This window comes from Cucurbita pepo, chromosome LG15, assembly GCF_002806865.2.
Source record: "Cucurbita pepo subsp. pepo cultivar mu-cu-16 chromosome LG15, ASM280686v2, whole genome shotgun sequence".
In the NCBI taxonomy this organism is placed as follows: Eukaryota; Viridiplantae; Streptophyta; class Magnoliopsida; order Cucurbitales; family Cucurbitaceae; genus Cucurbita; species Cucurbita pepo.
This window is the reverse complement of record NC_036652.1, coordinates 7,359,964-7,372,505: the sequence shown is the minus strand read 5'-3', so window position 1 is coordinate 7,372,505 and position 12,542 is coordinate 7,359,964. Positions and strand designations below refer to the sequence as shown.

At 38.4% G+C, this 12,542-nt stretch overlaps 2 protein-coding genes across 3 annotated transcripts; both read right to left on the bottom strand.

Annotated features, from left to right (window-relative positions):
- Window positions 1-279: 279 nt before the first annotated feature.
- LOC111811640 (ribonuclease E/G-like protein, chloroplastic) lies at window positions 280-9,138 on the bottom strand. 2 transcript variants are annotated; one of them, XM_023698591.1, is made up of 14 exons: window positions 8,369-9,138; window positions 7,754-7,854; window positions 6,589-6,746; window positions 6,272-6,506; window positions 5,121-6,184; window positions 4,677-4,994; window positions 4,508-4,549; window positions 3,981-4,105; window positions 2,776-2,923; window positions 2,470-2,542; window positions 1,511-1,623; window positions 1,274-1,393; window positions 973-1,128; window positions 280-804 (listed from the first exon to the last, which is right to left on the bottom strand). In XM_023698591.1, exons 1-14 carry the CDS (start codon window positions 8,533-8,535, stop codon window positions 625-627), a joined length of 3,000 nt encoding a protein of 999 aa, XP_023554359.1. In that variant the 5' UTR covers window positions 8,536-9,138; the 3' UTR covers window positions 280-624. The 2 variants fall into 2 exon arrangements, with proteins under 2 accessions (XP_023554359.1, XP_023554360.1); XM_023698592.1 differs by lacking the exons at window positions 6,589-6,746; window positions 7,754-7,854; window positions 8,369-9,138 and having other exon boundaries at window positions 5,121-6,195; window positions 6,272-6,488.
- An 846-nt stretch (window positions 9,139-9,984) lies between these two features.
- LOC111811823 (probable E3 ubiquitin-protein ligase XERICO) lies at window positions 9,985-11,690 on the bottom strand. The gene is made up of 2 exons (XM_023698863.1): window positions 11,485-11,690; window positions 9,985-10,816 (listed from the first exon to the last, which is right to left on the bottom strand). The coding sequence occupies exon 2, from the start codon at window positions 10,699-10,701 to the stop codon at window positions 10,237-10,239; it is 465 nt and encodes a 154-aa protein (XP_023554631.1). The 5' UTR covers window positions 10,702-10,816; window positions 11,485-11,690; the 3' UTR covers window positions 9,985-10,236.
- Window positions 11,691-12,542: the final 852 nt, after the last annotated feature.

The window sequence follows — 12,542 nt, the reverse complement described above, 5'->3', positions numbered from 1 at the left end:
ACATTATTTCACTTCTGTTTCAGGTGATTATCTTTTTACTCAGAAAAGCTCCTACTACTGGCCCCCATCTTTCAATTGTCATTATATTGATGTCCCAAGAGGAAACTCTTCTTTAAGAAAAGGTCCCCTGTAGGGTCTGAATGGAAAACTTTTCTGTCTGTCAAAGAATCTTCCCCCTTCCCCCATAGTCGAAGAACGGTCGGCCATCGATGTCGACTATAAGAAGCAGTGAAGATTGAAAGCTGAAAAAAGAAGCAAAAAAAGAGATGCATGGTGATGGATGAGAGCAAATTTTGAACCATGAACTTTTTACTTCAGAATTTATACCAATCATCACAATTATCAGTAATAGATAGCGTTCAAAATTGAATCCAGAAGCTACATCAGTTGTAGAGCAGCCAAGAAAGAGCATAAAAGTTCACCTCTAGAAGAACAAAACTGCTAGATTAGCACTACAACCATCTGTATATGCCATTGCCACACTTTTGAAGGCATCTCAGCTCATAACCAAGGATGAGTAATTTATGTAACGTACGTTTTTTGAGCGATAATGACAAGTAAAAAGACCTGTGATCCAGTGAGCTTGGCTTAGAAATTTCGAGCTGCAAAAATCCCGTCGTCCTTTTATCTTCCAGTCCCTTTCCACTTTTTAACTGGAAAGAGGGTGACTTTTTTGCTAGAGTTGTTGCTTCTACCCTCTAATGGCTGTAACAAAGAGATAGGCGCTTGATTTTCACTTCTGCTCAACTTATCATCTGTGAAAGATTTCACCTCAAATGCACCTCTTGTGAATCCTCTTGCAACCTGAAAGATTTCAACTTCAAATTTGAGAATACTTTCTACCTTGAGTGTAACAAAGAGATAGGCGCTAGCGGTGGGTTTGAGCCGTTATATTCAGAGTCTGTTTTGAAGATATAGATTTTTAAGAGAGAATCTTGTTCGGTCAAAATGTATTTTTTGAAACATATGTACCTTCAAAATAATCCAAACTTTCAAGGAACTACTCAAGATTGCGAGTCGTGTCCTTTTGCCCGAAGTTAAGTAGTCACACATGTGATGGTCGACCCTTAAAATGAACTTCGGCCACGATTTTGGATTTTCGGGATCTGGTTTCTGCTTCATTGTTGCCTGCCCACAATGGAAAGAGACAGTGATGCAAAATGGCGCAAACGAAGTCGACTTTCCAGAGATTTGGCAGATGGGAGATTGAAATCGGAGGCGATCGCCTGTTAATATTGTATGAAGATCACTCGATGTAAAATATATTACTTACAAGCTGTCGACAGATTTCCTGCTCGATTTTCGAAAACGAGGTTTCCAAAGCTTCGACTCTTCCAGTTGCATGACAGCAAGCACACGGTTCACTGATCATAAACGTTACACTTGGCCGAACCTGTCCACCAAACACTACAACTTTAAGGTCTGAATAAAGAACTTGGTTCTTCAGTGATTACTTACACTATTATCAGGGAAAGATAATGGGGAATAAAGGAGAATTTAGGATAGATACCCTCTTCCTTGTAATTTCCATGAGTCCATGCCTTGATAACTCAGAAACCTTCACCATCGACCTGTCTCTCTCAACCGCCTTCTTTATTTCTTCATAGACTAACCTCTTATTTGCTGAAACAAAAGAATCCCATGTCATTAATTAGAAAGATAGACATAAGCTTGACTATTCTCCATGCCTCCAATGACAGTAACAAAAATGAAGATATTTTCAGTAACACTACCCAATTTCCTTGATTAAACAAGCTTCTCTCACTTTTTGAGCACATAGTTCCAGTGAAAGAGCTTTAACAGCTCAAGCCCACCGCTAGTAGATATTATTTTTTTTTTTGTTTTCTCTCAAGGTTTTTAAAACGCGTCTGCTAGGGAGAGGTTTCCACACCCTTATAAAGTGGTTTCGTTCTCCTCCCCAACCGATGTGGGATCTCACAATCCACCTCCCTTTGGAGCCCAACGTCCTTGCTGACACTCATTCCCTTCTCAAATCGATATGGGACCCCTAATCCACCCCCCTTCGAGGCCCAACATCCTTGCTGGCACACCGCCTCGTGTCCACCCCCTTCGGAGCTCAGCCTCCTCGCTAGCACATCGCCTAGTGTTTGGCTCTGATACCATTTTTAACAGCTCAAGCCCACCGCTAGTAGATACTCTTTGGGATTTCCCTCACGGTTTTTAAAACGCGTCTGCTAGGAAGAGATTTCCACACTCTTATAAAGAATGTTTCGTTCTCCTCCCCAACTTATGTGAGATCTCACATATAGGACCAGTTGATTGTATCAGGCTAGATCGTAGACAAGTGTTTCAGTTCATTTCATAATTCATAGCAGATTTCATGCCTTTATATAATCAACCTACAGATTCTAGATTTGCTTTTATATGCAAATAATTCTATGTTCCGCAAGTTGAAGTACATATCCGATCACTTTAATATGCAAAGTTACACAGGGAAAATGAACTTACATTCGTCTGCCATGTCAATGAAATCTACAACAATTATTCCACCAATATCTCTCAATCGTAATTCCCTTGCTATCTGAAAGTATTTGTTGCCAATCAGATATTTAATAATAACTACAAACAAAATATATATCAACCAAAAAACCCAGAGAGGCTATCATACATTACACTTAAATATCTTAGCAAAATGCAAAATTTAGGAAGATATTCCAATAGAGTGCACTTTATATGGTGGGCATGTGGAACTCGGCCGAAAACTACAGCCATGTGGAATACAGACATGATGTAAAATATCACGATCCGACGTACCTGTCTTGCAGCAGCAAGGTTGACCTCTAGAATAGCTTTCTCCTGCGACGTCTCTTGACCGAACACCCCATGCCCTCCATTCACATCAATGGAAACTAGAGCCTCAGTTTGTTCAATTATTAGAGAACCTCCATTAGCAAGTGGAACCCTGTGAACAAGTAGAATTGGGTAATATAAAATGAACACTAGCAAAGATATTGCATTGGGTTGAATTCATTTTATATACATGGTAATAGGTTGAATTCATTTTATATACAGGGTAATGATGCTATTGAGAATCAATAAATGATCAGACTACGTGTAACAGTCAAAGCCCACCACTAACAGATATTGTCCTCTTTGGGCTTTCTCTTTCGAGGTTACCCTCAAAGATTTTAAAACGTGTTTGCTAAGGGAGGTTTCCACACCCTTATAAAAAAATATTTCATTCTCCTCTCCAACTAACGTGGGATTTCACAATCCACCCCATTCGGGGTCCAGCATCCTCACTGGCACTCGTTCAATCGATGTGGGATCTCCCAATCTACCCAACGTTCTCGCTGGCACTCGTTCCTCTCTCTCCAATCGATATGAGATCTCACAATCCACCCACCTTCGGGATCCAGCGTCCTCACTGACGCGTTTTAAAAACCTTAAGGGTAAGCCTGAAAGGAAAAGCCCAAAGAGGATAATATCTGCTAGCGGAGGACTTGGACTGTTACACTACGACTCACATTCTCAACAGTTGGTGTCCTACAGGGAAGATATATCATCTTCCAGTTTCAAGGACCATTAATCAACATGGGCAGATGAATGGAGATTAAAATAGACAGGTTATTATTTAAAATGGAGGTCTTCTCTTTCTCCTGATACTTCGTTCATTATCTTCTTTTTATTTGGATAATCAAGGTCGTGGGAGCCCATCTCTAAGGATACTTCGCCCCCCATAACACAAGCAAACCAGGTTCCAAAGATACGAGAGTTTTAAGTCATTAAGTTCATAATTTGATGGCTTGAAGCCAGACCATAGAAGGTATCTATTTGATCATATGGAACTGTAAGGCTCATCTTGAATTTTTTAACCTTGCATTAAAGATTCTGTTTCTTTTCTATTAAATATAAACATATGGAGATTAGGATAAGCAAGAGAGATTAACACAGGCTGCATGAGTAGTGATCGATTGCATATATTAACTGGTTACATAAGCAAGGCTAACAAAACTCACCTTTTACTGAGCATACTATTGATTTCCTCTTCAATATTGAATTTATCAAAAAGAGGTATTCTTTCCTTAAATAACTCGACTCGATCACATAGATCCGGAGCAATTTCCTGAAGGTAATTAGTGACCTGGAAAAACAATGTACAACGGTTTGCACATTTAGGAACACGATGACAGCACAAAAAAATTACACATGTTGATAAATAAACATTCAGATGCAATCCATCTGCATAATTTATAATTAACAATAGCTGATCATGAAGTACAATCACTTTATTACGCGTGTTCATCGTCATGGGATAATTAGACATGGATTTATCTTATCTCATTTAATACTATATTCAGAAGGCTAAGATCAATTATTTGAAAAAAAAAAAAAAAAATTGGAGACGTTGAGAAAGGGAAGAAATATTTCTAGTTTGAAAGAAGCAGACTACTGACAAGTTCTGCAGTACTCTCTTAGTGCACGTTCACGCAACGAACTCCATTTTTTAAATACAACATCACCTAGTGCTGAAATCAAAATGTACCTCGTGATACGTCCTTGGAGAGTCGACTACCATCCTTTTAACCTGAAAATTAATTGAAAAAAAAAAAAAAACAGGACAGGAATGTCGGTTGGTTGTTCAGCTATAATCCTGCAGTTTAAGTAATGGCACAACATAGACAAGAATGAATTATAATAAATCATAGAACCACCTTCTCATTAAAATAATCTTGAACAACTGAAAGTGTTTGTCCCATAGCCCTATGGAGAATTACAGGAACTGCTCCCTCAACGCCTTCATCTGCAGCTAGAGCAGCTAATTTTGCATGTTCTGTTATAGTTTTCCATGTTGAAATCAGACCCTCCAAATCTTTTCGTAATTCTTCTAAAGAATGACCAGCAGCAACTGTTCTTACAGTCAAACCAAAACCTTGAGGCTGCAAGGTTTTAGCTATAACTCTTAAGCGCGTACGCTCGACACCAGAAATTTTCTTGGAGATGCCAATTCTACCACAACGAGTTAACAATATCTGCAAGCCAAGGAACTTGGTTCAGAGCACACCTAGAAAAATGTTTGATATGATGATGTTAAGAAAAAAGTATATACTAAAATAAATAGTAGTTCATGCTTGAAGCACAAATCTTGAGGAACATACCCAAAATCGGCTTCTTAGCTGTGGGTAAGCAGTCAGTGTCGGACCTTTAGTCCCTAGCCCCTCTTTGACAACCTGCACTATTATTTTGGTGCCTTTCCGAACTTGGAACCATTTATTTTCAGCGGTTACTGTCTGCTTAGAATCCTTTTCATCTTGGAGAAGAGACGATTGAGAACCGTGGGAATAATTTGCAGTAGCTGAATAACTGTTGCTAGCATTGCCGTCTTGATGTACCTTATCATCTACGCAGTCTTCAAAGTCGGCATCTAGATCACCGTCATCATCTACAACGCTCCCATTCACATTTTCTCTAAGAACCTCTGAAACATCAAAGCCATCCTCAACTTCATTGTCCTCGTGGTCATCAACACCATCGGTTTTTGTATTAATCAATATACTTTCATCTTGTGATGTTAGTTGTCCTTGTATGGAGCCATTGACCACTCGTTTATTTATCCTTTGACGAAAAGGAGGGAAGATGAAAGGTTCTCTGTTTTGCTTAATGTCCATTAGAGAAGGTCTAGTGTTTCCAATATTTACAAATGCACCACCCATGTGAGGAACAAGCTTTGAGACAACCCCTAAATACACACTATCACACTGGACATTGCTTTTAACCGGTTCCAGTAGCAGCTCTACCAATTTTCCTTCCTCCAACACAGCAATCCGCTGCATGGTGCATATTGATGAATTAATCAGTATGACGGTAGAAATAGGGTCCAACGTTGTATCAACCCCAGCTGCAGGCAGCAGATTCGCTGCATCTTCCAATAGGTGATCTCGAGTTTCTAGTAGTGTCGTCTCTTCTTTTACAATAACATCATTTTTCAGCAGATCCGGTCCCAATTCCAACACATTCTTAGATGCATCAAAAAAGAGGGGTAGCTGAATTAACCACGGTTCCTCAATAGGTTGATGTCTATGAGATTCCGAGCTCTGACTTGTAGAATCCATCAGTTCCTCATGATCAGAGTATAATTTATCATATATCACGGTACCATTTAAATTTATGTTGGGCTCAATAGAATCACTCTCAATACATTCTTCTTCAAATACACATTCATCTGTCAAATCACTGGAAGCATTTAAGTGTTCAGAAGCATTTTAAGAGAGGAATTTGCTTGACGATAGAAATCAAAATGAGATATTACCTTCTGGTGGAAAAGATTTCGATGGCAGTTCCTCTATCCATGAATCCCATGTGAAAACTGAAGGGCGTGTGATAGCAAACCTCATCCATGAGTCCCTCACCACGATTTGTTTATTATGTTCGGCAGTTTGAGGTAGGCATAGAGAGAACTCAGGTCCAGTTCTCCAGATGACAGATGAAGGCAATGATTCTTCCTTGATAAAATAATTGTACTTGAAATTTATGCCACGAGCTATCTGCCAAGAACGTAAAGAGGGGACTTTGAAATGAAACAAAATAATAGTGTAACATACAACACACCGCGGCTTCGGTCATCACCTTGACTTCAGCCTTCCATAAGTTAGAATGATCCACATGAGACATTTGTATCGCCATATTTGGTTCCCACGAGCCTAATGCGATAGGGTCCCCAGTTAAGTAAAGAAGTTGATCGGCTTCCAAATCAGCTTCAATAGTCCAAACTACTTTGCATACTCCTTCAGAAGCAATTGAGGGTTCATCAGCAATTCTAAGCAATAAGTAGTGACATGAAAGGAGAGCAAGAAGATCATATTTATGAGAAGATATAGGAAGAGTACGTCCGCCTCATTGCATGGGGCACGGTCCACGGTCCTGAAGTGGTTAATTTCAAATTTGCAATATTAGCTAAATGACTGTTAACAGCAACCTAATTATATCCCAATTGACAAAAAGACTTGCAAGTTAATTTGAAACTTTAGATGCATATTCAACTATATGTTCATTTTTCTGCTGTTGGAGCTCTACATATGAGGAAAACTTTCAAGCTTCAAAAAAGACAAAGACGACAAAGACTAACAGCCCAAGCCTAAGCCCACCGCTAGCAGATATTGCCCTCTTTAGGCTTTTCCTTTCGGGCTTTAGCAGTGGACTTGGGCTATTACAAATGGTATAAAAGCAAGACACTGGGCAATGTGCCAGCGAGGAGGCTGAGCCTCGAAGGGGAGGACACGAGGCGGTGTGTCAACAAGGATACTGGACTCGAAGGGGGGTGGATTGGGGGTCCCACATTGATTGGAGAAGGGAACGAATGCCAGTGAGGACGCCGGGCTCCGAAGGGGTAGATTGTGAGATCTCACATCGGTTAGGGAGGAGAACAAAACATTCTTTATAAGGGTGTGGAAACCTCTCCCTAGTATACCCATTTTAAAAACCTTGAGAGGAAGCCCGAAAGGGAAAGCCTAAAGAGAACAATATCTGCTAGCGGTGTGTTTGGGCCATTACAATAACCGATAAGCACCAAGACATCATTTTAAGAAATAGTCCTCAACTGTAACGTATGTTACATTGCAATCAGAGTAACAAACAAGACAAGAACAAGATAGAACTAAACTAAATCTGATATGAAACCTTTTTCGGTCATTAAGATATTAAGTGTCAGTCAAGAAACAACGTGATCAAAGGAAAAAATTGATCATATCCAAGCAAAAATTGATCATCAAATTAAAAATGAACAACTGATTACCTTTTTGAGTCGACATTATAGGCGACCCTCCAACATAATGATTCTGCCCTGTGCAGAGACGAAATCTCATCTTTTCAAGAGGCATGTGCCGACAAATATACCTGCTTTCACATTGTAGGTTTTACAGAGGAATCACCTAAGTTTTTTAATAGCTCAAAAGTACTTTCCACACGCTTCATAATTTATTGTTTAGACTTGAAATGTACTCTTAAAAGCCATTTCAAACTCACTCAAAGACGGGCAAGAAACAGTCTACAATTCTTACAATCATGCAAGAGAATGATCTGAATACATGTAAAGTATAATGGCTAGGAATTCATTATCGCAGGCCTTAAACTAGAAACTATCCATGAAAACCAGCTTGCTTCATGAAACACCCTTGAAGAACAGTGAACCAATTAAGACCTCTCTTCTGGAATGACGTACAATAAAGATTAAAACAGCTATTGAACACAATACAGATAACCCATTAACACCACACGAGAAAACTCGAACTTATACAGACCAAAAGCCAAAATGCTGACCGATGTCGTGTTTGAAAAAGCAAGAAAAACCCTCAAAAAAACACGTACAGACAACGAAGAATGCGAGATGTTTTTCATGTTGGAAACTTACGGAGATAGCGATAGAAACTTGTCGGCGCATAGTTGCCAAGGGCCAGAGAGGCGCAAGCGGCGGCGCAATACAAGATGGTTAGGCCACGAACAAGCTTCAGGAACAGCCATGAACCGAGGTTGATGATAGAGTTCAGAGGCACAGAGGTAGAGAAATGGAGAACCCATGAAGGGCTAGACAAAATTGGTGAAATGGAACTGGCAGTTCCGTCATAGAGAGCGAATTTGAAAAAAGCGAAAAGCCTTGAGCTCTACTACTTTGGATAACGAAGGGAAATACACGTGAGGACAGTCGTGAAAGAGGAGCGAACCTGAGCCGATAGGATTTTCGCTTTTGTCGCTCACTTGGCGCCTTCTTTGGCACGAGTAACAAGGGTTGTACACGAGTCTAGAGTTTTATCCTCCATACTAGATGAACCTAAAAACCAATTACCTTCGCGATTTGGGATAAAGTGCAATGGTAAAAGAACTAAGTTTAGGCAAAATCTCCCTCTATTTTCTGTAAAAAGATCTGGGTTTGAACAATTTTATGCTCTTCAGTTCCTGTTCACCGTCAAATTCATCTTCAAGTATGGGTTTTTACTGTATGTTTTCCTTCTAAGACCAGTGAAAACAAAATCTTATCTTCAACAATTGACCTTTAGAAGAAATACATACCCATCTCTCTCTGTGGCTCGGCAATAAGTCATTGTATCATTACAGCAGCAAAGTTCAAATAGAGAGCTTGAATGTCACTGCAAAAACCAGTGTTTGTCGTTTTTGAGATGTTCTTTAGATGCATTTATCGAGAACAGAAATTTCTGGGTTTTGTCCTCTAGCTTTTCCCTTTCGAACTTACACTCAATGTTTTAAAACGTGTCTAGGGAAAGATTTTCACACCCTTATAAGAGATTCCGTTCTTTTCTCCAACCAATGTGTGATCTCACAATCCACCCCTTAGGGGCCAGCATCCTTGTTGGCACACCACTCAGTATCTCTAATACTCTTTGTAATAGTCCAATTGATCGTAGGGAGGAGTTTTCACAACCTTATAAAAAATGTTTAGTTCTCCTCCAACCAATGTGAGACCTCACATACCAAGTAGGGTACTGGTTACTACATGCCAATCATCTGTAAGTAGTACCCGACAACGAACGAGCACAAGATTACAAAAGAACAAGCAGCAGCTGACAGAAGAATCAACTAAATAAGAACACAAAGCCAAACCAAAAAGTTTTTTCTTTTTTCCAACTCCTCTATCAGATATTCATTTGATCATGTCAACACTTAACTGATACCTCTTGAATTACTTTACTTTACATGGAAGAATAAAGGAAGAAGACTTGTTGGGAACTGGCAGCTAGAAAGAAGCATATGACCTTCATTATCATGGTGGCCAAAAGAAGGATGGAAAATAATCAAAGCTCATGGATGGAGCTGCTTGATTTCGATCAAACAGCTCTAATTACAGTTTTACAAAGCTTAACGATTGTTTACACAATGCAAAGAGGGAGCATAAGGTGGAGGTATCAATCTTAGTTACCCACCAAGATTTGAACAATCGCCAGCATCACTGAACACAATAATTCTAAGAAATGGCTGCTCGTGCTGCCAATCCCAATATCCAACAAACAGGACTTGAAAAACTTTTTGCATACTCATTCAATTCCATATACAAAGACAGTGAAGAAACAGTGCATTAACTCAAAGCTAAAGGCACAAGCCAGAAGCAAAACTTCATAAACATATATTTACAGTGACAAAACTTTGGTCTCTAAGACCAGTAAGACACACCAAACTTAAAATATCATACTCGAAGAAGGTAGGAAACGCGTTCAAGAGTATGCTGTACATGAGTTTCCCCTAACTAGATTCTAGCACACTAAACGCTCACCAAAAGCACGATTTCTCTTCTTCTGACATTAGAGGAGTTCTGCAAAGAGGACATGTGATGTTCCAGTAATCTAGCCACTTCTCCAAGCATTCTGTGTGAAAAAGATGGCCACAAGATAAGTGATTTATCTCTGATTCAGGTTCAAATTGAGTTAAACAGACCGAGCAGTCGTGTTCGAGACGTTCGGAGCCCTGTACTTTATCAAACCTAATACTTGGATATCTGTTCCGAAACATCTCGAGGTAACTCCAAGAGGAGCCAAAGTTGGAATCTCCCAACTCTGAGGAATTTTCAAAGGAATCTGTAGATGGGACTAAGGATGATGGCGATGAGAAACGGATTCCTAAAATGTGAAGGATCAAACGAACAATGCATTTGAAGATGGAAATGGATAGTGCAGCGTTTATGAGAATTGCGTTTAGGACTCCTTCAGATGGAGCTGGAAGACTGGAGAGGCCCATCGTGGTTGAAGTGAACTTCTCAAGCTCAGTCAGTACAAGCGGAGAAAAACTAGCAGACTAATCGGAAATACACAATGATTAAGAGGTTGAAAGCAAGCCTTTCTTCATATCAGACCTGAAACAAGTTACCAAATAACTAAGAACCTTTCACTACCACGTAATGAAGAACAAATTTCAGGAATAAATCATCGGGAATGAAAAAAAACTATGCAACTGATTAATGAAAATTCAACAACCAAAATATGAACTAGACGAAGAAATAGAGATCCCTAAAGGCAGAATCTGAAGGAAAACAGAAGAGGATTCGTTTTGTTCCATTAAATCATATGAAATTACAGGAATCATGATCCATAGGTCGAAAGCTACCATTCAAGAACGGATTTCTGTAACAATAAACCCTACAGCTGAAGTTCCAATTTCAAAATCTTCACAGTTATAGTGATCATGAACGACACGGAGAAATTTCAACAATCTAAAAAATCCAAGAACAAAAGTCTTCATAACATTCCACAAAACACTCGTAAGGAAATCAAAACACCCCAATTTTAGTGAAAATGGAAACCCTCAATCATCATCATCAACCAGAATAACAGACAATAATCCACTGAAGGCAAAAGTTCACAATCGACCAATGAAATGAGCAGAAAATGAAGAATCTGAAATGGCCATAAAATCGATTCCGCCTTTACCAAATTCAGAAACCACATAACAAAACACATTAATGGAAAGTGAACATTTCTTCAGAAAGAAACGAAGCACGAAAAGGAGCGACCAGAAACTTACTTCAATGCCTTCGATCTTCGAGAACGAACGGAAACAGAGAAGGTACGATCGAAAACGGTAGCAAAAAGAAGAACAACTAGAGAGAAATCGTGGAACTGTTTGAGATGGTAAAAAAATGATGATCAGTTCATCTTGATTCGACTGATTCAGTGTTCTTCGGCCATCTATATAGGCGATCGGAGGAACCTCGTCTCTCTAACTCACGTGCCTCCACCATTTTTTATTTCCAAGAATAAATGAAAATTCTAAAGTATTAAATTGAAGATACCTTCCATTCAAAAATATTAATAAACTTTTAAAAGGAGCGATATTATTTTTTTATATATTCTAATAAGAGATGGATTAAATCTGTCTATATATCTGTTAAGGATTATTAGGAGTGAGTCCCACATTAATTAATTTAGTGGAAGATCATACGTTTATGAGTGAGGAATACTATCTTCATTAATATGAGGTTTTTAAGGGAAGCACAAAGCAGCTCCATGAGAACTTATTATACCATTGTAACAAAACAATCAGTAAAAAAAGAAGAAAATTTTAAAATATAGTACTAACAATTTACGTCCAATTTACTGACACTAAGACAAGAAACATATTTTTCGTCATCATCTATGGTTTTTACCCATTTTTCTCGTATAATATATAAATAAACTCCGACACTAAGATAGACAAGAAACATATTTTTCTGGTTTTTACCCATTTTTCTCGTATAATATATAAATAAACTCTAATATATCTCTAAACGTCGTATTTATCCATCATTTAAATTTATATGAGGTAAATAGGTCATTTAATTTTAAATATTATATTTATTTTTCTTATGATATTTTAATATTCTTATTTTTTTAAATTATTATTTTTGTAGATAAATAATTTATGATAGAATGATAAGAAAGACGAAGGGTGAGGATGAGAATAAGGAAGTCATCTACGTCACGGAAATAACTAACGATATATTTTATATAATTACGTGAAAATATTTTTATAAAATCCGATCTCCACGATATGTTACGAAATTAAACGAATAATTTTAAGGTAAAAAAAAAAAAAAAAAAAAA

What these genes read in the sequence shown, in the direction of transcription:
- LOC111811640 (XM_023698591.1), bottom strand. Translation starts at nt 8,535, where the DNA reads ATGGGTTCTCCATTTCTCTACCTCTGTGCCTCTGAACTCTATCATCAA. An exon ending in AAGATTATTTTAATGAGAAG is followed by an intron (nt 4,550 to 4,676) that starts GTGGTTCTATGA and finishes ATTAATTTTCAG; the next exon opens with GTTAAAAGGATGGTAGTCGA. An exon ending in TGGAAATTACAAGGAAGAGG is followed by an intron (nt 1,394 to 1,510) that starts GTATCTATCCTA and finishes TTTGGTGGACAG; the next exon opens with GTTCGGCCAAGTGTAACGTT.
- LOC111811823 (XM_023698863.1), bottom strand. Translation starts at nt 10,701, where the DNA reads ATGGGCCTCTCCAGTCTTCCAGCTCCATCTGAAGGAGTCCTAAACGCA.